The sequence below is a fragment of the Vigna angularis genome, chromosome 9 (assembly GCF_016808095.1).
Source record: "Vigna angularis cultivar LongXiaoDou No.4 chromosome 9, ASM1680809v1, whole genome shotgun sequence".
Taxonomy (NCBI): Eukaryota; Viridiplantae; Streptophyta; class Magnoliopsida; order Fabales; family Fabaceae; genus Vigna; species Vigna angularis.
The window spans coordinates 7698251-7724686 of NC_068978.1; the positions used below are offsets into that span (position 1 = coordinate 7698251).

The following is a 26436-nucleotide window of genomic DNA, read 5'->3' on the forward strand; positions in this document are numbered from 1 at the left end:
TCCTTGTTTTCTCTCTTTGTTATGATCATCCTGTTGGTGTGAGCAAAGGAGATGAGGTATCCCTAGAGCAGATTTCTTGATGGAGGAGATGTTGCGGGGAGTAGTTATCTTCATAGTTGTACTTGTAAATAGTTTTGGTATAGGCTGTTTGTATATAAAGTTTAAATTTTATAGTTATTTTATAATCGGTGTCAGATTTTACTTTATATAATAATCAATAACTATTTTATCATATCCTTATTGTGATGATTCTTTTGTATAGTATTATACTATATTTTGAGATGTTACAAATATAAATATAACATTTAATAAATTTAAAAATATTAAAGTCATTAAATCAAAAGAATAATATTCAATTAAATTTATAAATTAAAGCATATTAAATATTAAAATAAAGATAAATTTCAATTGTATGTAGAGAATAAAATTAATGATTAATTTTTTTTTTCTAGAAGTAAGAAAAGAATCAGACAGATCCAAGATTTATGCAGGATCCTGTTTGTGGAGATATTTAGTTAATCTAGGAATTGTATATTATTTTTCTCTTGGGTAAGACAAAAATAAGGGTCGATTGTGTGGTCCATGTTTGAACTTGAGATAATCCATTATCCATAAAAATCAAACAGAAAGAAAATTATAATGTGGTTAGTTTTATACTTCCTAAAGAGATTAATTTTTTACTATAGAGTAAGTATAGCCTTGGTGGGTATGCAACTTGTTTTACTATTTAATTTATTTTTTTATGTCATTAATTAAAAACGTTGTAATAATCCTTGGTTAAATACAAATAAATTCTTTATTTGATTCAAATACGAAGATATTTGAAACCAAATGAAAAATGTAAAAAGAAAGATGAAGACAACAAACATGGGTGGAGATATCTTATAGATTACAAATAGAATATTGATTGTTGTCAGAGTTTTTAGTAGTTATTTCATTCAATTCAAGATTTTAAAATATTACATTTGTGTTTTTTAGAATATGTTTTTCAAATTTGTTATTCTTATTTAATAAGAGATTTTATATTCATATTTACATTTAAACATTTTTCTCTTGTAGAATGAGTTTTTTTCATATACTATATATTGTAGCAAATATATTTTTGTTCATGAATATTTATCGGTGACCCTTTAAATATAATAAAATTAAAAGCACCGACTTTTTATGCTGATTGGTTGTTTCACGTTGAAAATTTTGGAGAAGAAAAGTTGGAAGGAGATTCCTAAGCTAAATATGTTTCAGCATCTGAGTCTAAAAAATATTAATTATAATACAGGAACAAAAGATTAATTACTAAAAGGTTAAAAAAAAGTCTTGCTGGCAAAATAATTATATTTAATTAAAAACATAAATAAAAATTATAGGTGAAATAGAATAGAAGTAGTAGTAGTCACAATTTTTTAATTCAGAAGTAAATTATTTTTCTTTGGATTTATTGTTTTTCTTGCATGCTAGATTAGACCAAAATAAAACTAAAATTATTCTTGAATGCGCTCTTAAAATTATTCAAAATGGAAGTACTTTGTAACTGTTGTGTCAATATTGAAGCTAATGCTTGCATTATAAATATGATTTCTATTTACCTCAGATAGATATCTAAATATGTGTACCATTTGAAACCTAAGTGTGGATTGAAATAAAGAGTAGAAAGGAAGTAGAGAAAACTTTGTACTTTGAAACATTTTTTTGATATTGATTTTGGATTAGGAAAAAGTGTTGAAGAGTGTGGCTTTAAATGCAGTAAAGGATAGAAATGAGAAGAAAAGCAGTGTTAGGTCATCTTTGTACATTGTATTGTTCAACATGTGACATGTCATTGTCAACACCATTGTCTTTCTTTCAACTTCTACAACGACAGTTACCACCAAAATGTAGTGGTTAGGTCGAACACAATTAAATGAGACCCACATTCACTCGTACAAAACTACAAATAAGTTGGTCATCTTTCACTAGCTGCTCCTCACAATCATCTCTTTCAAGATTTGGATAGGATTTATGATTGGAGATCTTCACATTTACCAACGATTATCACTATTCGCCTTCATTAAGGATTTTGTGGGATCAAATGATCACTCACTTCACGAGCATAATAATGCAAGAAAATTGTTATATCTATTGCAGTGCTAAAATATTGTCTCCTCTAATTTTGGAGGAGTGTCTTGAGAAGTATATATAAAGAAAATTGAGTACAATGTTATTTCAACTTTGTTCAGTTGAAATTTTATTAAGTGAATTTAAAATAAAATTAGTTTATGTATTTGCATCGATGTTCAAAATACAAGCTTGAGTTGCTTCAGGTTCACGGGTCTAAATGGACGTGACGCCAGAACAAATTACACTTAAATTTTGTAACAATGATTTTTCTTTTCTAATGTTCTCTGTTTTCGGTTTCTTATCACTATATTTTAACATACTTATTGACTACTAGAAATTGAGGGTCCGTATTATTTTATGCCATCTGATACTATTATTTTATATATATAATTCTCTTTCTGGCTTTGCAACATCTCGTGACATTGGAGTGTTGAATTTAATTCCTAAATGATGAGATTCCTTTTAATGAAGTGAGCAGTTAGAATCATTAATTAATTGGTTAATATTTAAGATTCATAATTATTATTTGTTTACTTCACACTTTTTTCTTGCACATTTTTCTTAAAAAATAATTTTTAATACTGCACACTTTGCCTTCTAAAACATTCAATTCAATCTGGCCTGGAAAGTGCATGGAGATTCTGTCCAATTTGACAGAAATAACATTCACTCATTTGACAAATATTGCACATTCCAGGTTTCCACAAAAGAGCAGTGCTACTAGCATTCTTTTAACATACTTATCAATATATTAGAATTACTTTTATCGTATAAAAACCTAATTTAATTAATAATCCTCTATTCAAGTACTGATTTAAAAAAAAAAATTCTAGGGAAAAATCAACGGCGACATAACTGGCGGTAGTTTCCTTGCACTCTCTTGAAACGTAACACCCTTCTGACCCTAAAAAGATGGTATATTCGAATAGAAATGGAGTCCATTTTCCTCAACATTTTATAGACTTATAATTCATTCATCCGGATAGGCTACAAAAGTTTGTCAGAACGAACATTAACAATTTAAGGTCCAAATTGTGTAAAATGTTTGTTTGGTACATCCATTAGGAAAAGTGTATAAATAAAATTTGGTAATTGGCAATAAATAATATAAATTTGTTCCACAACATATAAATGCAGCTACCCAAAATGTCTTGTCTTGCAAATGAAGTATATAAATTCATCCGACCTGTCTGACTCTTGTACAACAGTTACCTCAAAATGTCAAGCGCTAGAACTGATCATTAGCATTGACTATCCGAAGAATGATAGATCATGTCAGTATCGCAATCTGATAACAAAAATGCTTTCACTGTTCCCCAGACAAAGTAAGTCTCAGGCCCCGGCAAAGAATGGACAACTTTCCGCGAACATTGGTTGTAGTGATACAGTCATGGCATAAGACAGCAAAAAGCATAGGAGTAGAACTTTGTCCACCGCGTTTGAAGTCAAGGTAGATCGCTATGACCTTAAACAAGTAACACAGCATTTATACAGCCATCATTTTCCGGATTATTGGTAACCTGAGCATATTTACCTGCATTCAAAGCAAATAGAAACCCGTGTTAATTTCAGACTTTTCAGTTGAAAATTCAGTCAACTTTGATAAAAAAAAAATATATGTATTTACCCCACACAACTTTCCCCGCAGGTGTGACAAGGCCAAGTTCACTGACATTCACCTGAATTACATTAAGCAGTGAAATAAGAAACAGTTTCATAGAATTATCAGCGATCAGAAAAAAAAGAGTCAAATTGAGATCCACTAATAGATTAGAAGAGAACGAAATATAAATACCTCAATTATAGTTCCCTTGGTCATAACACCAAGAGAGGTGTACATAGGGCCGTTAGGATTTTTCTTTACTCCAATTATTTCTAGATTAAACGTGCATTTAAGTTCTGGATGAGTGACATGGGCCTTGGTGAACCGCAAACCTGTTGGACGAATGAATCTCTCATACTTTGGAGGCTTCCTGGTAAAACCAGGCCCAACAAATGTTGCTTTAGTAACCATCCTCTTCCATTGCTTGGCTGCAAAATGGTGAATCATGCACTATCAAATATGCTTCAGGAATGATCATTATATTTTTTTGTCTAATATTGTAATACTTAAAGTGCTCACAAGTCATGATGAACTACTACTAGACTGTAAAAACAATGACATGAAAACACCTTCCCAAAAAAGATAGAGATTTCTCTAATCATTTAATAAAATAACAGAACACAATTAAAGTAAAGATTTCAAGTACTCAATATCCTCCACCTATTCAAGCAAAGAATGCAAGAATGAACTATGAATCATACAGAAGCATGATTTGTAGAAAGATACAAACGACAATAATACGATGTAACTAAATAACAATTTTATACCAAATTAATCAAGTGGTGCCAATAAGGTAAACAAAACAAAGAAATTAAAAAACCGAAGCTGGAAATAACTTTCGACAGATAAATATGATACTTACTCTTTCTTTTACCAGTACGGACCACTTTGAACATTTCATCTTCAGCCACAGGACGAACCTGAAGAAATCATACATTCATGTAAACAAAAAAAGGAACATATGGAAAAACTATGGAAAGCAGAGGATGCAATGGTTGAGAAAAGCCAAAAAGAGAGGATGCAATGGCCAGAAACGAAAATACTGGGAGATGCTGGAATCGTTGCCAAAGATGAGTATGTGTTCAAGGTAAAGTAGAACAGTGGGTTCTACCACATAATAGTCTGTGCAACTGACTTGGAACGTAGGATTACAGTTCTGACTCTTCAATGGAGGGGGGTAAAATCTCAAATTTCCCTGCCAAAACAGCCCTGACTGTTTCTGTTTCGTGGTTCAGATAGGCTATTCGTGACTCACTCCAACAGCCCCTGCTCCAGGTGCCGTTTTACATAATTTTTTCCACTATCACAGCCAAGAAAGCTGCAATTCAATTTTAGTAGCATGCACCAGCCCTACACAACACAATTCCAGAATAGCTCTACTATCTCACACTATTGAGTATTGACAACCATGCTCTAACCAAGCAGGAACCAGTAACCACAATCAATAATTCTTCTCTTACAGCGTGTACTTATTCTCACAGCACATTCCACTTGCCCTCTCTATACATCTGTAGGTTTACTTGAAGCCAATTTCAATTGGGACTACGTGGTTAGACTTTTCTTAAAGTGCAAAAGGATAATACTTTTTTATTAAAAATTTAATCCAAAGTTTACTTAATGCATGAAGAGCACAGGTTCTGTGACAGGTGGTCAACAAATTTCAACAGAGGTCTTTAAAATCATCCATGCACAAAGTATCAAATGCAATCTTACCTTGGGTAGAGGAACATCCCACTTTCCAGCCTTCTCTTTCCTCTTTTGCTTAATGGTGTTGCTAAGAACCTAAAATTAGAAATTCAATTTAGATGACTTCCGCGAAAAGAAATCACGAACCAAAATTACCATTCAATAATTCACGTGAATCATGCCTTTGCTCTGGCCGTGTTATCACGATCCAGAAGATAAGCAGGAACGGCTCCATCTTGAACATTATCATCAGCCTTGCGCCTGGATGTTGACTCTTCATGCATAGCCAAACTGTCAACCACAACGGGTAAATTATTATCATCTCATAAACTCAACAACTATCACGCTAGTTATCTAACATCAATCAACAAATCTTAAATAAATATATCATTCAAAACAATCTAGTCAAAAGCATGTATTTACATCGACGCAAAAAAAAATTTGCAGCACATTAACTACTAAAACGCTCCCCCCATGTCAGCAACCACAAAATAGCATACATCATAAGCAAATACTGAAAATTAGTCCACACGAAAATGTAAAATACAAGCTGAAAAAACAGAAAATCCTCACGTCTTCTTCATCTGCGCTTTTTCAGCATAATTTTTCTTGGCAATAATCTTCCCCTTGATACCAAGGGACTGTTCCACACGAATTAAAAAAAAAAAAAAGATTTGTGAGAATACAACCACATAACTCAAATTCCAAATTCCAAATAAAAAGCGGCAAAACCTTCTGAGCCATTGCGGAGCGCTTGTGAACTTGCCGAGCCTCTTTCTTGCGCTTGCGCTCGAAGTGATCGAGCCGGTAGCCATAGTCTCTTCGGTGACGCTCTATGTAATCCCCTTGCGGCTACAATTACACAAAGATGGGATCAGAAAATGCATGCCAGGGATTTCGAAAAACCCGAAGAAGGTTTAAGTGAAGTTGAAGAAAAAACCATGGTTACGACGGCGACCCGGTTTTCCAATCGAAGAAAGGATGAACGAACAAAAAGGATTCAGCGTCGCCCTAAGCTGCTTGTGCTGGCGAGTATAGAGGTTTATGTCTTCGAATCGAAGGCCGTGAGATACAGAATTGGGTTCAAATGGATACATGATTATAGTTGGACTTAAAGTTGGGCTTACAGTTGGGCCTTACGTGTTACAATAATAAAATAAAATAGATTATCGATAAAATAAAATTTTAAATGTATAAATTATTGAGATTATTAAACCATAAAATTTAACAAAAGAGGAATAATTGTCATATGAAAGAAGGAAGAATGATAAAGAGAATGAATGTTTATATGATATTTTAAATAATATTAACCATAAAATTTTAATAAGGGTAAAATAGGAATGAAAAAATAAAGAAAATGGTAAAAGAAAAATGGAGTGGTGGAGAAAGCAAGTAGTAGAACACCCCTACAATTTATAAGTAATGTTTTAAAAGTTAAAAATGACGTCTAAAAATAAAAATTATTAGGATTTTTTTTTTCAATCAAATTTTCTGGGGTTGATGATAAAATAAAAAAATAAAGAATCTTTAAAATAAATAAAAAGTTATTCTGATAAAAAGCAAATAAATGCGATAAAAATATGAAATAGGAAGGAAGAAGATTATAAAAGAGATAAGATATGAAGAAAGAAAATTTATAAAAATAAAGGACATTATTTAGTGATATATTTATTATTTACGCACAGAAATAATTTTTTTACAAAAAAAGAGATTTTTTTTACATAAATAATCAAATTAAGTGATATATTTATTATTTAATATGAATAACGTAATTTTATAAGAAAAAAAAATCCTTTTCATTCAATAGCTTGCTTACTTGTTAGCTTTAATTTTTTATTAAAAATTAAATAAAATTTACTTAGTTATAATTCTCTATACATTAGTTTTGTTATTATAATATTGAATCACTATAAAATAATTTTTTTTAATATATTATAAACAATAATTCTATCTTTAAAGTTAAACATATTAAAATATATTTTAATTTTCAGAATTAATAATTATAATATATTAAAATTATTTGAATTGTAAAAAATATTTATTACGTTTTTTTATCATTATACAGCTTAAAACTAATATACACCAACTAACTTAAGTATGCTTGTTTTTTAAATAAATAAATAAATAAATAATATAAAACTTAACTAATGTGACTAAGTTATGAAGGATAATATCCCTAATTCCATGTAAAAATAATCAAATTTGTATTATTACCAACATATCTTCTTCTTACACCAATAACAACAATATTATCATAGTTGTGAATAAGTGTGATATAATATCAATACGAGAAAAATTATCTTAGATAGAACCAAACATATCTCAAAGATGTAGTATAACTACCAACATAAACAATTTTATAATTTTTAAAAAAAATGTAAATATATAGAATTTATATCTTTCTTCTTCTTTCAAATAGTTTCATTTTAAAAACATTTTATTTGAATAAGATAATTTGAATGCATTGAATTTTAATTTATAATAATACTGGTAACATAAACAAATTCCCATAAATATTGAAAAAAATAATTATTATAAACTTTATAAAAAAAGTTGTATAATATTACATATAATTTTATAATTATAGTTAGTAATTCTAAAATAAAAATCCAAATCTTATGTTTTTTTTTCTTTAAAAATAATATATATATATATATATATATATATATATATATATTATGTAACATCATTTTTATAGTTTTAAAGTTATTATAAAAGCATGACATATTTAAAAAACAATAATAATTAACTTAAATAAAATATAGTGTGTCATACAATTATCCAAATTTAATCACAATATTAAATTTTATATTTACACGAGTTTCTAAAATCAAGAGTGTCCATAATAAATTAAGCTTTTTAAGACAGAGTTCACCCTATTATTTATACATCGTTATTCTTGATGTCCAATATATGCTCTATTAAAATATCGTATTCCTTTGTTCACACTAATCAGGTAATCATTACAAAAAGAACACAATCAGGCATACAAATAAAATATAAGGGTAAATTAATTTTACTAAAGAGATAATTATACATTTTAATTAACAAGACATCAATTGAACACAAACAAATTTAAAGCATACATACATTAGTTTTAGACTTGGTCATCTGAATATATATATTGATGTTAGACTATGACAAATTTTGCATTTGTAGTGGTGAAATATCGCTCACTAAATTAAAGAGAAAATGGGTCTAGACTTGTAGGGAAGAAGTGGTGCTCAATGCCACTAAACACCGCTCAACACCTCATAAACAAAGGGTTCACTAACTTCGCAACGCTCAGCGTCCTGAAGTCTAGTGGCTCTTTGACTTTGCAAAGCTCAACACCAAACTCCTACCCCTCAACGCCACACTAGAATTCAACAACTTCAAAACCTAATATGGATGCACTTAAGACCTATCCAAATGATCAAATTGGTATCCTTGACACTGTAATTGATTTAAAAGCATGTGTTGTACTTCAAATTTGATACCAATTTGTTCATTTGGTCAAAGACTTAGTCCATTATATCAAACCAACTACCCAAAAACTCATACATCAGATTTCACATACTACAAACTAAACTTTTAATGAACTAAGTAACTAACCAAGTCCTAATTGACATGAATACAAATGCCAAACATCAAGTTCCCTCATAAAACAACTTCTCTAAAATTTCACTAGTCAAAATCCCTATTTTTGACCCAAAATCAATCATTTCTCTAACCTATTATCAAACCAAAGTTCAATAGCTTATTATTCCACTAAAACAACAACTTATCATCCACATATTATAAAAGAATAAGCACAATTCAACAAGTATTTTAGAGCAAGAATTCACTATATCAACTACCAGTTTCAATATGTAGCATAATACATTATCGTAGAATTCAAAATAGTATATAACAATTTTCATACAATTCTATTATACCAAGTTAGATTATCAAACTACTTAAAGCTTTAGAACAAACATTTAGCTTTCCTTGCATATTGGAAGCTTACACAACTCTAAATAACATAAAATTGCTTCCTTAGTCCAAATAACTCTATTCGTTCCTACAAAACATCGAATCCTGATAGGTACGCTGTTAAAATTACTTATCAGTAGATAACATAAAAGAAGACTCAAACAATACATGCAATAGAATCAATATTGCATGTGTTAGAAAACACAAGGCTAGAGAAAATAAAAAAAAATCAACTTACTCTTTTGAAAGGACGGATCAAATTCAAATGAAGAATTTGCGATTGTAATTAGATGAACACTTTTTGATCTTCAAACAAATAACTTGACAATTAAAACTCTATTAATGATGACAAATTCCTTAATATAATTTCTATTTATCAGTTTTTAAACTAGATTCTTAATATATATATATATATATATATATAAATAATATAGTATAACTAATTTTAATAAAAAAATATAGTATTAAAACTATATTATTAAATGGAAATAGAAACAATGTATATAATTTTGTTATTTGTATTAAATAAGAAATAAAAAATATATTACTTTGTTAAAATGCTTATCTAAGAACTCTAATTATCGTAATTTAAAATATGCTGTGTTGCATTAATTATATTACTAAACAACACTTAAAAAATAAAATTTAAAATCATCAAATATTTTTACGGAACTAAATAGACACGAAGTCATATTTATTTTATACGAAGTAAAATCATATTTAAATCAATAAAAAAACATTAGATAAAGTTGGGAAAAAATGTTTCTTCAAACAAAAAAAAAATGAAAACAAAAAAGAATACAAGTATATTTCATGTAATACTTTAGTATTTTAAAATGTAAATTTGTAATTGAGGACCAAACTAATTATTTATTCTGTAAAATCAGACAAGGCAGTTTCTTCACTTTGTGAAAAACTTTTCCCCTCTTACTGGTTCTTCTTCCAGGTAACCAACCTTCGCTCTTTGCTTCCCAGAATTTCTCTCTCCATAATTTGTGTTTTCACTTTTTCTTGTTCCTTTTTTCTGTCCTCCTTTTCCAATTAATCTGATAATGGATGATTGTCTTTGGTTTGATGCGCTGAAAGTGTTCGGTGATTCTGACAGTTTTATTTTTCGGATAAAATGTTTTAGACTTGCCTGATTGATATTAGGATGTTAGATGTTTTATGGTTTTGATGTTTCCTATAGTTAGTTCTATACTGAGGGTGTTGGTTCACTATTTATTGCTCTTGCCAAGGTTAATTTGAATGTTTATCATTCATCAAGACCAAAAGCCGCCTTTTTTTTTGGAGATGTAGTTTTTCATTGAAACAGTGATTCCCATTAAGTAAGAAGGAATAGAGGAAATGATTCGGGCTTCGCTTCCAAACTCAGTCTACTAGCTTTTCAAGTTTCATGATTTTCTATTACACTCACATTTTCTTGGGTTCACTTTCCTTTGATTTCGGTTACTACTAGGGTTTCACGGTCTTCAATAACACTCGCATTTTATTTCTTTCCCTTCCCCTTGATTTGTTCTCGTTTTCTCAGCTTTTGTTGAATCAAAAGTTGATAAAATTGGTTTTCTTTCTGACAAATAGTGATGTATGGAATCAGATTGGAAAGGTTAGTTCTGGTTAGTTATCTGCAATGATAGAAGGTAGTAGAATCCGGTTGAAGACATGGCAGCAGGCTGCTGTGGCAGTGGGTTCGGCAGTGGGGGCATTGTTGGACCCTCGAAGAGCAGATTTGATAGCGGCTCTTGGTGAGACGACTGGAAAGCCTGCTTTTGAGAAAGTTCTTCAGAGGATGAAGAGTTGCCCTGAAGGGAAGGTGAGCTAGTTTATTTTATTATAATCTTATTAGTTTTTGGTTAATGTGGATGTTCTCCTTGCTCATGCTGTTTCCGATGTTGATTTATTCTATTTGCTTTTTGTTGGATGCTCTATAGCTAGTACTAGCAACAACCATAGTTTATTTGTTCTTGAGATGACAAAGAGTTTAGGATCAGGTGATGGGTGGCCCTTGGTTTTACTCATTGATAAAAGTGATTATGAACACCTATCACTTATCACTAACAATCACTATCATTCTTATCACTAAATTAACTGGCATTATTTTTTGCCTGTTGAAGCATACAATTATGCCACATCAAACCAATCGTTTTCTTTTATAATTCTGATTTATAGGCTGTGTTATTGGAGCGCCCTCGTGTTGTTTCTGCAAATGTCGGACATGCTTGGGACCTGCTGGAAAACACATTCGGTGCTGCCTATGCTAGGTTTATGGGATCCAGGAACTTTTCACCAGATGATCGACCTCCTGTTCGGTTCATGGATACAGATGAACTGGCCTATGTAACAATGAGAGCTCGTGAAGTGCATGACTTCTGGCATACCCTTTTTGACCTTCCCACTAACTTGATTGGGGAGACAGCGTTGAAGGTTATTGAGTTTGAGCAGATGGGCCTTCCTATGTGCCTGCTGTCCGTTGTAGGGGGCACCGCTAGATTCAGTGGAAAGCAGAGGAAATTGTTTTATCAGCATTACTTCCCCTGGGCTATTCGTGCTGGCATGCAATGCACTGATCTTATGTGTGTGTATTATGAGCGGCATTTTCACGAAGACTTGGAAGATGTTCGCAGAAAACTGCAAATTGTTCCTGCTCCCGTCGTTCCTTAGCTGTATGTATTCGGACATGAAAGTTGTTTTGGTGATGGCATTGTGCTAGAGCTTTGCTATCCATATTTTGGAATAAAATCAACTGTACAACCTTTTCCTCTAATATCTTAGTCAATTAGTTTTGTATTTGTTGGATTTTATCATATGATCAGTAAAATAGACTTACATTACAATCACAACTATTTTTCAACATATCCTGTTATGTTATAGTTTTATTCTTCTTGTATCAACAGTGATTTATCAATCCATGTGATTGCAAATTACTAATCACTGACTTTATTTGTCTTACCGGCTAGGGGTATGCAGAAACCACTTGTGATCCAAACCAAACTGCGAAACACAGAATTAAATAGAAATAATCAAACTTAAAACAATTTAATTACGAAACCACTTTCTCAAAACAGTTTGGCTACGCAAACTAATTTGCTTAAGTAATTTGTTGAGCTACATGCAAATCTATAAATACTTAAAGGCCAAATTGCATGTCTTTTTTAAAGATTCTGAACTTACTGTTTCAAAATTTTCAAACCCTACCGTCAAATAAGAACCTTGTCTCTTAATTCTGTATGCAAACTCCATATGAACCCTTACTTCAGAATTTTCAAACACTAGCTCCAAATCACCATTGTGAAGTAGGGATTTTGTTTCTCTGATCACATGAATTAAGCCTCACTCTGATTCAATCCTTCTAAGTAGTTTGTTCTTGTTTCGGTTCTTTTGGCCGGCCCATATATCAGATTGAACGTATTTATTGACTCAGCATTCACATCCATGAAGGGCTGGGAAGAAATAATATTACATCGTCTTATTTTATCCATACAAGCCTGACTTAAATCGTAAACATGATCAAGTGTAAAATTTTTAATGATTAGCGAGATTTTTTTTTGGTTGCTGGGTAAAATATGTAGTGCTTTTCTGACGTTACAATTTATCTAATATTCATGTTTCATCTTTTCATTATGTTAACGTGTGAATATGGGATGACCATCGTCTGATTGTGTGTATGCTTTCTGAGATTCGAACATTAATCACTCTTTTTGATGTGTGCATTGTTGTGTCTCCTTATCTCAATTTGGGTGATTGCTTTGTGGGTGTTTATGGCATGCTGTTAATGATGCTTGGATCCTAAATTTCGCATGTCTCTTGCAAAAGTTTCAGAAAATTGCAGGAACTATTAGTAGCTTATAATTCTAGTCTCCCTACTTCAACTGTGGTAAAATTGGTATGTGGTTTTTGAACGTTTGTACGTAAAATTGACTTTGGTTAGACTTGATTTTTTAGTGAAGTGATTTATGTTTGTTGGATGTTTTTATCCTGAAACCCAGTTTACTATAAAACTTGGCTAGTCTTTCAATCCAGTTGAAAAGCTACTATTTATCATTCTAGTCAAATCTAGCTTTGCAGCAAAACCAATTTTACTTAGCAATAATAAAAAAACCATAATTTTATAAAATCAAATCTGCTGTCAAAATCAATTCTTATTATTCCCATGCTGTAAGAGCAAACACAATTTTAGTATATCATGCAGATATAGTTGAATGTGTGGAGCCTTATATGAATGCCAGTTTGATGATTCGGTTTTGCGAGTTTATCTCAGTTTCAATTATTTTGTTCAAAATATCATGCAGATGGAATTGGATGTGCTGAGCCTTTTATGAAGGAGAGTTTGATGATTCGGTTGAGAAGTTATCTGATCTGAATTATTTTGTTTGCATGCTACATGTTCAATAAATGCTAGATTTCTAGAAAACATGATGATGGGCCCATATCATATAAAATTCTGATTCTTGCTTCACTTATTAATGGAACCTTATCTGTTTTGTATATCAAGCTTTCATTACTACTTTATTATGGATGGAAACAGATGAAGCTTATTAATACCTTCTGTTATATTGACCTGTCGATTGACATTGTCAAATTGCTTTTACCCTATGACAAGTCAATCTGGCCCGTTATTCAATCACTTTATCATCAACCCCTGTTCTAAGTTATTCTGAAGATCTGTTTTCAGTTGATTCGTCGTTATTCGTGAATTAATAATTGTCAACAATAATATAATTTTCTATCTTTACTCGTTTTTGGAAAATCTTTCACTTGCTACTTTTATGTGTCACTATAATCTGTAAACTGTATATTGTATCTGTTCATAACAAAAACATATGGTCTAAAGTAACCGAAACTGATATTTTCTAATGTTAAAGTCGCATATTGTTTTCAGTACAACTATGATATCATAAGGGATTTTCCTATAATTTATAGTTTGATATTTCTTTATGGTTCTTATTGCTGTTAGCATATTATTGTTAGATTCTATCTCAAATTCTGGACAATAGAAACCACGGAATGAATGATAATGTCAATTGGATAAAAGCCTCCAGAGTATCAGAGTTTTCAGATGAACATGACAGCCTATGTTTCCGAGTCATGTCTTATGGATTTTATCTCTATTCATTTTTGGACCACAATCTGGGAAAGTTTCTGTCTTTGCAAATTCCATGATCACACTTGGGCCAGGGATAAAAACAAGGACCTAAAGCAAAGTCTAAGAAAGAAACTGAAGACCAAGTATTTGGCATATAAAGAAACACAGGTTTTGATTAAAATTAAACATTGACTGTAAAATTTACTCATAATTTGCATCTGGTTTTCAGAGAATCCATTCCTGATAACACCACTTTTAGCAATCTTGTAAGTAAGTTTGGGTGTTCAAAATAAAGAGTAAGCCAATTCTTGTTTGTGCTATGTTGACGATGACTTGGACTTGTATTTATTTCACAAAAAAACCAGAAATTTCATTGACTTGACTTTGATCGGTGCAAAGCAAATTACTTTGACAATTTATGAAAATATGGTAAATACAAAGTCGGTGTTTTGTAGAGTAGAATGACGTTTCTTATAAACTTTTTACGTGGTCGTTACTTTACATGATAGCAGAGATGTCAAAAAAATTGTTTAACTAAAATTGAATGATAATACAATTTCTAAACTATGAACTGAAATACATATAAATATTGTTAATCTGAATACGCAAACATCTGAGACTTTCTATTAAATAGTTTTTATCAGTTCTTTTATAAAATTAATGTTATAGTGTTATTTTGATGTAAGAAATATAGGCCATGTTGGTTGTGCATTATTGGAGTAATCGAAATATTTCATTTGTTGTAAGTGTTTGAAATATTTCGCAACATAAGAAAAAAAAACTAAATACGTGGCTATATATGACAAGCTGGTTATATATTTCCAAATATAAAAAATAGTGGTGTTCTTCATCACCCATGACTATTGTTTTAATCTTTACCTTATTTCTAAACTTCCTATTAAATTCCATACCACGAGTTTGAAGATAATAATAAAAGATCTTGTACTTGCATTGAAATTGCATAAACCAGTTTCAAAGTTGGAGCTTGAATTGACCAAAACAAAGAAAATGTTGGAGCTTTGCTGCCTTTTTTTTTCCTTTTTGAATTTAATAATACTTTACTTGAAGTAAACAAAGCAGCATATTGATATTTATGCAATTTTTTAACACCAGAACCATAACATTATTCATTGAGAAACAGTTCATTTTAATTTTTATATATACACTTTTTCGTTTGAATTGATTTTAAAAAATTCTGTACTACATAAATTAAAGCAATATACGTAGAAATCAGAATAAATAACTTCTAAGTGAATTAAAAGAATAACTTTTGGATGTAATAGCAGATATAGAACTAAATATGTAATTAAACCTATAAAAAGTAATGTACACAACTATGATTTTCGAGGAAGGAAGATGAATTTGAACAAAAAGGGTAATCAAAATAATAAACAAATGAGGAAGAAAGGATTGGAAATGGAAAATCACAGACAGCACACCAACGTTGATGAAAAAAAGTGAAAAGAAAAGTCAATAAGATCACGGGTTCACACATGCGTGTCCGCTAGAAAAGCCTCAGACTCTTACCACTCTTTCTCTCTCTATGTCTCGAAACCGAAGTGCCTCAAAGTTAGCTCCTTTTCCACTCTGAATCACTCTATTTATATTGGGTCTTTCCTCTGGTTCCTTCTGAGTTTTTGGGTTTGAATTGAGTTGGGAAGAGGTCATAGATACAAGATATGTCTGGTGTTGAGTCTGACCACAACAACATCAAAGGGGTACCAACTCATGGTGGACGCTACATTCAGTACAATATCTATGGCAACCTCTTCGAAGTTTCCAGAAAGTATGTCCCTCCTATTCGCCCTGTGGGTAGAGGTGCTTATGGTATTGTTTGGTAAGTCAAAAGTCCCTTTCTTTTTCTGGTGTTTTCTTTTGCTGAATTTATTACATTTGTTTTGTTGTTTGTTGCCTTTTGGGTAAAGGGGTTTTCTTGCTTTGAGCTATGTTGCTGTACTTTCCTATTCTGGTCTAGGATTAGCTGACTTTAGGAACAACGATTTTGTTACTGATCAAACCCCTTTTGTTAAGAATTAAGTAATTAACTTCCTTTGTTTGTGAATTCTGTCGTTCTTTTGTTATGTTTGGTCTGGTTGTTGACTTATTGAAGATTGGATTGGTTATTTTAGTTTGATTCTGAGGGAGACCAGTTTTGAGCTCAAATTGTTGCATTTTTCTTGTTTTTGATGTACAAATTGCCGTATCTTGATGGGATTCGTGTGTTACTCGTTCTAAGGCACTGGTTTTGTAGATTTTAAAATGTTGGCCAAGTGCGTAGACTTTCAAATCTCTTCCAATTTTGTTTTTTTATGTTTACTTAGTTGTTCATACTATAATTTTGCTGGAGTCAAAATGGAAAAACGAGATTAGATCATTCCTTTTTTGTGTCTGTGTGCTCCTGTGATACTGATGCTGTTAACAGCGTAGTTCTTTGTATTTCAAGATTCAATTGCACGGAGTACAATGTATATGTTCTGGATTGTGTATTAAATTTTGGGTCTGACTAGGAGTTCACTTTATTTTCTGTTATCAAAGATGTGTAGAACACTAACAATTTTTTTTTTGTTTCCTTCAGTGCTGCTGTAAATGCGGAGACAGGAGAGGAAGTTGCCATTAAGAAGGTTGGCAATGCATTTGACAACAGAATAGATGCCAAGAGGACCTTGCGAGAAATTAAACTTCTTCGGCACATGGATCATGCAAACGTAATTTTGATGCTTTTTACTTGCACTCATCTACAGCTTGTTTTCTTCCATGTTATTGTTTATTTGAAGTATTTACTTTCCTGTGAGACTGTGTGAATTTTATTTGTCCTATTATTACTTTCTTTCTTCAGTTTATTCTTTGTTTCTTCGCCATTGTCCTATGATTACTGCTTATCAATTATTTTTTTCAATGCAGATTATGTCCATTAGAGATATTATACGACCTCCTCAGAAGGAAAACTTCAATGATGTATACCTTGTTTCCGAGTTAATGGACACAGATCTCCATCAAATAATACGTTCCAATCAACCACTGACTGATGATCATTGTCGGGTTAGCACTTTAATTAGTTTTAGCTTATGACTTTTAATCTGTGTAGTTTGAAGACTTTATAGCAAACTGCTTTATTAATGTACTCTCTTTTGGTTGTATAGTGACACAAACTGGAGGTAAAGCCAAAAATAAAGTGCTTAGTAGATATTTTGAACATAAAGCTTTGTGTCGAGTATGCTATGCTGCACGTGTGTGAAGTAGTTCCATCTTAGTTTAATAGGCCTGAGTTTTTTATTCATGTTAAACTAAATTAGTGTCTTGTTTGCAGTTCAATGTTCTACGCTGCAACAGCTACAATACTGTAGTTGCATTGTTGTTACTTTCTGCAAAGTTTTACTTCCAATATCATGTCAATGGCGTAAATTAATTTGTTTTAGCATGCTTTAAACTTGAGCCAACTATTGAATTTGCACCAGACTTGAATTTGTGCCTCTACAATGATACATATTTCTTATGGTCAGGATTTGAACAATAACATTGTGCATGGATAATACCTTACCTGATTACTCTCTTTTACTTTGCACATAAACATTATATGGTAGCCACTCTCTAAAGTTTAGACCTATTATTAACTTTTATCTGAGGTATTCTTTTGATGAAATTTTTCCTCCATTCTTCTACCTATTTTTGGTGTTGATTTGTGACTTCATTTCATTGTTATTAATAAATTCAATCATTGGAAAGATTATGCTTTCGTTTTCATCTGTATTAATATTTGTGAGCAAAAGTTTGTTCTCCAGTTATTGGAAAAATGGGATATAAGTCTGAGCTGAATGTGTATAATGTTGTTCTTCGCTTCCTCTACAAAAGACTACAGAAAATATTTTAATACGAATTTGTTTTATAATTTACATTGATATACTGATTTACCTTGGAATTTTCTTAGTAATTTAATGTTCTTGCTTTGGTTTAAATAATGACATTCGATGTTTTATGTATCAAATCAATAGGTAAATTGTAATTATACTTATGAACATCCTGAAGAGCCTGGAACCTTGGAAGACTGAATGAAGCTCAGTCCGTGTTCTAGGTGGTGTCGGTCTCCTATCTTGCTTGTGGGGTCCACATCATCTATTACACTGCTTGGACTTAGTGTGGTCTTTAAGGCTTCTGGCAGTGTAGCATGTTTTTGTTTTTTTATATTTCTTTCTGTAACTCTTAAGTTCTTTCTTTTTTCCCCAGTATTTTCTGTATCAATTGCTTCGAGGACTCAAATATGTACATTCAGCAAATGTTTTGCACCGTGATCTAAAGCCTAGCAATTTGCTATTGAATGCCAATTGTGACCTTAAGATTGCCGATTTTGGCCTTGCTAGAACTACATCTGAAACTGATTTTATGACCGAGTATGTGGTCACTCGATGGTATCGAGCTCCCGAGTTACTTCTTAATTGTTCGGAATATACCGCAGCCATTGATATATGGTCTGTTGGTTGCATACTTGGAGAAATCATAACAAGACAACCACTCTTTCCTGGCAAAGATTATGTTCATCAGCTGAGACTAGTCACAGAGGTATTAGTTTGATATCATACTTCTGATTACTAGCATAAATCTATTGAGACTGGCTATGTTCTTATTTATTTGTATTTCTTTTGTCTCTTTTAGATCTGGAAGTTGGATCTACTTGTAAATTAGAGTTCCAACTTCTACAGCTTTATGCAATTGTGAATTGTGGGTGTCAATCTTTGGTTAAATGCTGTTGGTACTTTGATTATTTAAACCTTTTTTTTATTTCCATCAAATCAGTATGATAGGATTTGGGGAAAATTCAAGGCAAAAAAACTGAGTTTTTGAAGGATTGAATATTTTAACTGTCTGTCCAACGATTCAGGTCTGGTGGCATAAGAATTTTATTCTGAAATAAAATAATATGAAAAGAAAAAGCTGTGCACCAGTTATGTCACTTGTGCCCAAATGCACCACATCAGTTAGATTTTGGATCTTTATACTAATGTCTTCTGGATTTTACAACCTGTATTACCATGTGGAAATGTAGAATTGCAAAATTGTATACCAGTTTTGAAGTTCTGAAATGTTATAGGTTTTTATTTATGGACATGGTATTTGTGGTCCTTGTCTTTATAGTAGTTTTACTAGTAGAGTAGACCATACGATATTGTTATCGAAAAACATTAAATAATTGTATTCTCTATGACTACTTTTGTACCCTTGATTTCTTTTGGCGTTTTGAGAACCTAAAGAAATCATATATGTAAGAAATGAAAATTGATTAAATTAAGAATGCTTGTATAGTCCCTGACCCATTCTGTTCTAGCAGTAGATTCAGATTATACAGTTTCCTGGTAGAATGTAAAGTTTCTTTCTTTCATGCTTTTTAGATCTCTTACTTAAACCTAACACTGCAATGACAATTCTCATTTCTTTCAAAAAGCTGATTGGTTCACCCGATGATGCTAGCCTTGGATTTCTACGAAGTGATAATGCTCGTAGATATGTAAAACAGCTTCCTCAGTATCCAAAGCAAAACTTTTCTGCTAGATTTCCCATCATGTCTCCTGGTGCTGTTGATTTGCTAGAGAAGATGCTTATCTTTGATCCTAACAGGCGTATTACAGGTATTCATCATGCAGAACTATTCCCCCAGTTTTATGAGTAGCTGTGACTTTTATTGTTCTTGGAGCAGTATATGAATTGGAATGATACGGAGACAGATGTGAAAGACAAAAGTTATGAACTTTAGCACCAATAAGTACCTCATGAAAAAATAAACAGAAAAATAATTAAAATATGAGGTTACGAAATAAAAATCTTACAATTTTTTCCAATTTTGTTTTGAAGGGTACCCTTGTAAGTCTGTTTAATGTTTTCTGGCCTAGAAATCATTTCTCAGTTTAGAACAACCAAATCAATGAAAAGTTTGTTTGTGGTTTAAGCGCCCTATACTCTTTTTTTTTAAAATTTGTACAGGTATCTTGAACCTGTTACAGTATCTAGTTTTTGTGGTGTAGCATCATCACATTAGAGTAAAGCAACTAGTTTTGTAAAGTCATTTAAACTCTATTTTGTTTCTCGTGTTTCTGAACAATATAATACCAGAAATGTTGATAATGATGAGATGGGGATACAGTGATTTCTGTTAGATGTCTTTGTACAAATATTTTACTATGAGAGTGTTCATATCTATTAATGACGAGATTCTCTTTTGTCTATATTTTTAATAACTGTATCCTATTTCTTAATTCTTTTCAGTTGATGAGGCATTGAGCCACCCATACATGGCACCTCTCCACGACATCAATGAGGAACCTGTTTGCACTAGACCCTTCAGTTTTGACTTTGAGCAACCGTCATTCACTGAAGAAGATATCAAGGAACTCATCTGGAGAGAATCTGTGAAGTTCAATCCTCTTCCACCAGTCTACTGAGATTTTGTTTTTATGTTGTATATGCTTAGTGAAGTACCTGATAACTAATATACGTTATGACACTACTTTGGCAAGTAGCAGAGCACCACAGAACATGAAACATATTGGACATATCTGAGGTTGTTATGAGGTTTCTTTCATTTCAGTCTCATCTCAGATTCTTGGATAATCATATTGTTGTGATGTACTGAGGAAAGGATCAGAAGATGTGCAGCTTTACTCAGTTTTTCAGCTGAATATTCTTGAGCTCCAACTCCTTGTTGCACTTCTATCCTTCAGTTTAGACTCGAGGACGACGCACTGAATTCATCTTGCCAGTTTTTTCATCATTTACACCATGATAAATACATAACTTTTCATTTGTGTGGACAGAGATTATCCCATATTCCCATTGTATGACATAAAATGTAATGGTTTGTTTATTAGTATTCGAATAATTTAAAAAATTTCTTAAGTCAGACATGTGCAGTTGTCCTTTTAGCAAACCTTAACAGACAAAATCGATTCATGTAACAATATAATATATAGGTTCCAAGAAGCTTAAAGCCATTTCATAAAATTGTAGCAAAAAGAAATTTGTTTTGTGACAATAATTTGGCAGAAAATTCATTACTCTACAGGAGTAACGATTTCTGGATTGTGGATAAGGTGGTAAAGACTATACTTAAATAAATAACTATATGAAACATTGTATCACTAGTGTAGTCATGCATGTTTAATTCGGTAAGCACACTTCTTAAGCTTCAACGAATCAATTGGTAGATCATCTGTGGGGAAATCACAGGCTTTGATGTTCTCCTGCCCTTGATCAGGTAAAGAATTGCATGGCTTAGGAGTCACCCCACTTGTGGTTCCTTCAATATCAGTACATGTCCATGGCTGTTTCTTGGCCTTGGCTGCCATGTTAATTGTGACATTGGCAATGCAGATTCCAGTAAAAGGGTCACTGGAGATTCCTTCCAACCTAGCAGCCATGGTGACATTGTCAGCCACCACATCTCTGTAGTTGATACCTTTGATCTCAGGCAAGGCTTTAGGATCATAGTGGCTATCAGCATGGGAGCCATAGCTACCAGTCATCCAAAAAACCCATTTCATGGTGTGCAAGGTCATTCCCTTTACATATATGTCCTTCACATACCCTCCTCTCCCTATTGCAGTCTTGATTCTGACCCCTGATTCTGTATGGATGGCTGTGATATCCTCAGCTCTGACATCTTGGATTCCACCAGACATCTCACTTCCTAAGGCAATGGCTGCACTTTCTGGTGAAATGCATGTTAGCCGTCTGATCACTAGTTGTTTTGTGGGCCATCCAAACTTTATGCCATACTGATCCCACCCACTTTTCACTGCTATACAGTCATCTCCAGAAACTATGTAGCAGTCTTCAATTCTGGTATTTGTGCAAGAATCTATTGCCAAAAACAAGGAAAGACGATAATATCAATACCCTCACTGTCCAAAACTGGTACTGTGCTAACATCCTTTTAACAATTCTACTTAATACTATTGAAATCTGATTCTTTGTTTCTTCCTGTCTAATTAGTGAAGTTGAAGACTCAGAATGGATGAAGACAAACTTTGTAAAAGGTTTACTAAAGTAGTGATTTTGAACCCTCTTAACTGGAAATATTTTTATTATTTATTCCTTTTCTTTTAAGTCTCATCTTTAAATGCTTATTTAATCTTGATAAGTTGAGATTTTCTCCGGGATAAATTGCATTTTAAGACTATTATAATCTTAAAAAAAAATTGAATTTATTTTTAATTGGCATACCATATAGTGACTTTTCTGTAGAAAGGATGCAAATTTCAAAGTTTTGGCATACCCTCTTTTCATAAGTTCCTCAGAAACTTTTAAAAGCTTTACTTCTTTAATTTTCTTCTATCCAATTAAATAAAATATTTATTATTAACGATGAAAATAATTAATGATGTTCTTTTCAAATTTATTTATTTATATATTTTTAAAATTTAAAATACTTATATGATACAAGGAAAAGCTACTTATAAACATACAATCATGTATAAATAACTAAATTAATATTAACATTTAAGTAAATTTAGATGGTTAATATATATAACAAATAATCTTCATATACTCACCTGGGTTGATGCCATCGGTGTTTGGAGATGGGACAGTAGCGATAATGGTGAGGCCTTTAATAATAATATCGCTGTACATTGTTCAAAAAATTATCATAAAAATCTTGAAACTGAACGACATTTCAGATATTTAATAATGCTTCTGATACTAATGTTGAAGGCATTTATAACTTAAATAAGTTACCTGCTATAAACAGGATGAACATTCCATGATGGAGAATTTAGGAGGGTCAAATTAGAAATTTGAATCTTGTCTGAGAACATTAATTCAATCAAGTATGGACGAGTGTACTTCAACTGTTTCTTGTGAAATTTCTGCCACCAAAACGCTCCTTGACCATCGATGGTGCCATTGTCACCTATCACACCCCAACAGTGACATCAACCTTAATGTAACATCAAACTAAGAAAATTTTTAAACCAGCCTGTTCTGAAAGTAACTAAATGTCTAATATGACTCAAAGTAGCTCTTGAGAGACACATTGAGTATAAATATTAAATTAAACAATTAACTAATCGAAAATGTTTAAGGGAAAAAAGAAAGCCTAATGGGAATACATTGAATCAGAGAAAGGAAATATTGGCTACTTGGAATTCAAACTTTAGATGCGTAGCACATGTTTTCTGAAAAGGTTCACCAACCCTTAACTACTAGTTTGATAATTGTTTCATGCATGCAACTTTTTGCATACCTGTGACAATAACATCAGTGAGGTTTGTTCCAAATATGAGGCTGGTATACCTTCCTGCTGCTGCATCTCTTCCTCTACCGTACGATGGGAGTGGTTCAATCGCAGGCCACTCACTAATATCCTACACCAATTTATATTAATTAATAACTAATATTAATACAAAGAAAAACTTTGGTTAGTGGTGTTGCACATGGAACTGCTAAAGAATGAGCCACTCTAGGAACTGCTCCCCTATGAGAAAAAGACAAAAAGTCTATTGGACCAGACTATGCCAGGAATAACCAAAAGTGGAGGGATGAAAATTTGACTTGATTTTGGGGATTGAAGGTTCCTTTCACATATGGAACCAAATTTTCAAGTGAGTTTGTGAACAGTTTTCGTTGATCAAAGGTTTGGAAGTTTGAAAATTGCTTTCACGAGTTACTTTGACAATATTGCTTTGATAGCCTAATTTTCTAGTAACAGTAGAAAGTGAAGAACCTTGTGACACGTTTGAATTTCATTTATTCAACATTTTACCTTATTTGTAACTCAAGTGAATCCCTTCAAAAAGGTATATCTCCAATTTCATCCGTAAGTCACGAGTCTATGACACTATGACAGCGATAAATAACAAACTAGTTCTGTTTTTCATTTAGTTTTGAAATGAAACTAAGAACATATTACTAGTTTTCCATCAATGAAGTCCACTGACATGATTTATTTTCCCATGCACCAAAAGAAAGCTTAACAGCATCACTTCCTTGACTTATTATTGGCTTTTTTAGTCAGATTTGGAAAATAGTTCTCCCAAAATTCTGCCACAAGGAAAGGTGCAAGAAAGGGAAAAAGAAGCCAACTGCGTGAAAAAACCGTAGTTCAAATACCAGAATCAGTAGAATAGTTTTTTCAACTATACAGGAACAGTATAACACCTTGTGGACATACAAAGAAACTGATATTTGTGGTTTAGTCAGAAAATCAGTTAACATTATCTGGACATGTGAACAGAAGGTTATTAGAAACACATAAAAAGTATATTACAAGATCTTTTGTGTAAAAGGTTTAGAAGGAGACTAAGAGATTTGACTATTAACTCAAACTAATGGTGTCAAGCAATCTATGTGATTGATCTCAGCAAGTAAAACAGGACAATAGTATCTGTAAATCAAGAAATTGAATGTTGACCAGGTCATGAATCTCATGTTTGTGATAACTTTTTTATCAAAGAATGAACAAAAATGAGAGACATACCTGAGATGCAAGGAGAACAGCATCTTTGTGGAGATAGAGAGTGAAATGACTGGTAAGGCTAAAACTCCCGGTAAGCCATTTTCCAGCAGGAACATAGAGCTGAGCCCCCCCTTTTGAAGCATATTCACTCAGATGACTGATTGCAGACTTAAAGACCTTTGTGTTTGATGTTTTTCCATCTCCAACACCACCAAAATCCGTCAATGAAGCACTGTAAGCCCTGCAATTTATAGCTTTGTACTCGAAGGAAGTCCCAACAGATTTGGATTTTCTGCTCTCTGCTACCTCTGAGCTTAGCAGTGTCACCAAAAGAAGACCACAAACCAATCTAATTACCTGTAAAACAAAACACCCCTCAGAGAAAAAAAGAGCAGAAAATGAAGGTGTATGCATACATGTAACTCTATATATTTGTCAAGGGCTTTCCGTGCATAAGCTCTAAAAGTATAAGCAGGAAAGAAGAAACCAAAATTCAAGATAGAATGTCAGAGGAGGAAAAAGGGTCTCAGTTGTACCCTCATGTGACACAAGAGCTCCATTCTAAGAAAAGATACTTTTGTATTTGTCTGAGGTACATGTGAAGACTGCAGCAACCATGCTAAGTATTTATAGGTGAAGTTTAGATATGGTCAAAAGGTTCATTCATGAATTCTCAAAATTCAAAAAGGTGGGTGATTATTATTTAGGATTTGTTTAACAAAATAAGCAACAGTTATTTTTCTCTCTTGATAAACAATTTGGTAAATATGCCTATAACCTATGTACCAAAAGTTCTTTTTCTCATTCCTAGACATAAAACATACATGTCCACAGTTACTTGTTATCCTAGGAGCCATGATGTACCAAAAGAATGATACCTTATTTGTTGCGTCCAAGGCTTCATTCAATCTTAGTTGCAACTTCAAATAGGAGTTGTCCTGTTTTCTCCTAATTCATGAGTGGATTTTCGTTTCTTTCCATTTGCTTCGAAGGTTTTGTTTAGTTAGAATCTCTTAAGGAGAAAGGAACATCAATTCTAACTTGTATTCTATTCTTATTGTGCACATGTCCTTAAATAGTGACCCAAAATCAAACATGCAAAATGTTACATAACTTGCTTTTGAAAATTTATAGAAATAGATTTATGTCTTGGCATAATATGGTAATAAGAATAAGAGAAAGTATATATATTGAGAATTTAAGTTTAACTCTCACGTTATTATATAGAGATGAAAAAATTGATCAATATATAAAAAAGAAAATTTATAAATTTGTTATAATTTTAGACTGAAAACGAAATTAATCACTTATATAAAATAGTGAACATCTATTAGTGCAGTTTTGTTATGATTATGCTTTGTGAATTTAGGAAAAAGTTCAGAAATGTGAGACATTGGGTTGGTGTGGTATATACTATGATTATATTTGAACATATTTTTTTAAAAGTAATACTTTGATACACATAAATTTTTTATATTTAACATTATTTTTTCTTATTTTTTATTTTCTTTTTTAAAAAAATTTAAAAGTTTAATTTTTTATAGTTATTTTTTTTAAAAAAATATAAAAATTTAA

General features: G+C 32.0%; 4 protein-coding genes across 7 annotated transcripts; 2 read left to right on the plus strand and 2 right to left on the minus strand.

The window, feature by feature from the left end:
• Positions 1-3165: 3165 nt before the first annotated feature.
• On the minus strand, positions 3166-6452 carry LOC108321580 (uncharacterized). Its single transcript, XM_017553374.2, has 9 exons — positions 6324-6452; positions 6116-6235; positions 5957-6024; positions 5566-5674; positions 5411-5479; positions 4560-4617; positions 3890-4125; positions 3722-3773; positions 3166-3628 (listed from the first exon to the last, which is right to left on the minus strand). Exons 1-9 carry the CDS (start codon positions 6324-6326, stop codon positions 3561-3563), a joined length of 783 nt encoding a protein of 260 aa, XP_017408863.1. The 5' UTR covers positions 6327-6452; the 3' UTR covers positions 3166-3560.
• A 3700-nt stretch (positions 6453-10152) lies between these two features.
• On the plus strand, positions 10153-12178 carry LOC108321584 (ubiquinone biosynthesis protein COQ4 homolog, mitochondrial). Of its 4 annotated transcripts, none has more exons than XM_017553379.2 (3): positions 10153-10283; positions 10935-11150; positions 11507-12178. In XM_017553379.2, the coding sequence occupies exons 2-3, from the start codon at positions 10968-10970 to the stop codon at positions 11996-11998; spliced, it is 675 nt and encodes a 224-aa protein (XP_017408868.1). In that variant the 5' UTR covers positions 10153-10283; positions 10935-10967; the 3' UTR covers positions 11999-12178. The 4 variants fall into 4 exon arrangements, with proteins under 4 accessions (XP_017408868.1, XP_017408871.1, XP_017408869.1 ...); XM_017553382.2 differs by having other exon boundaries at positions 10203-10283; positions 10919-11150; XM_052868832.1 differs by lacking the exon at positions 10153-10283 and adding an exon at positions 10300-10429.
• A 3703-nt stretch (positions 12179-15881) lies between these two features.
• LOC108321592 (mitogen-activated protein kinase homolog MMK2) lies at positions 15882-21306 on the plus strand. Its single transcript, XM_017553392.2, has 6 exons — positions 15882-16257; positions 16996-17125; positions 17322-17459; positions 18642-18974; positions 19855-20038; positions 20673-21306. Exons 1-6 carry the CDS (start codon positions 16100-16102, stop codon positions 20846-20848), a joined length of 1119 nt encoding a protein of 372 aa, XP_017408881.1. The 5' UTR covers positions 15882-16099; the 3' UTR covers positions 20849-21306.
• A 71-nt stretch (positions 21307-21377) lies between these two features.
• LOC108321591 (probable polygalacturonase) lies at positions 21378-25500 on the minus strand. The gene is made up of 6 exons (XM_017553391.2): positions 25398-25500; positions 24883-25218; positions 23650-23770; positions 23142-23316; positions 22958-23028; positions 21378-22263 (listed from the first exon to the last, which is right to left on the minus strand). The coding sequence occupies exons 1-6, from the start codon at positions 25419-25421 to the stop codon at positions 21554-21556; spliced, it is 1437 nt and encodes a 478-aa protein (XP_017408880.1). The 5' UTR covers positions 25422-25500; the 3' UTR covers positions 21378-21553.
• Positions 25501-26436: the final 936 nt, after the last annotated feature.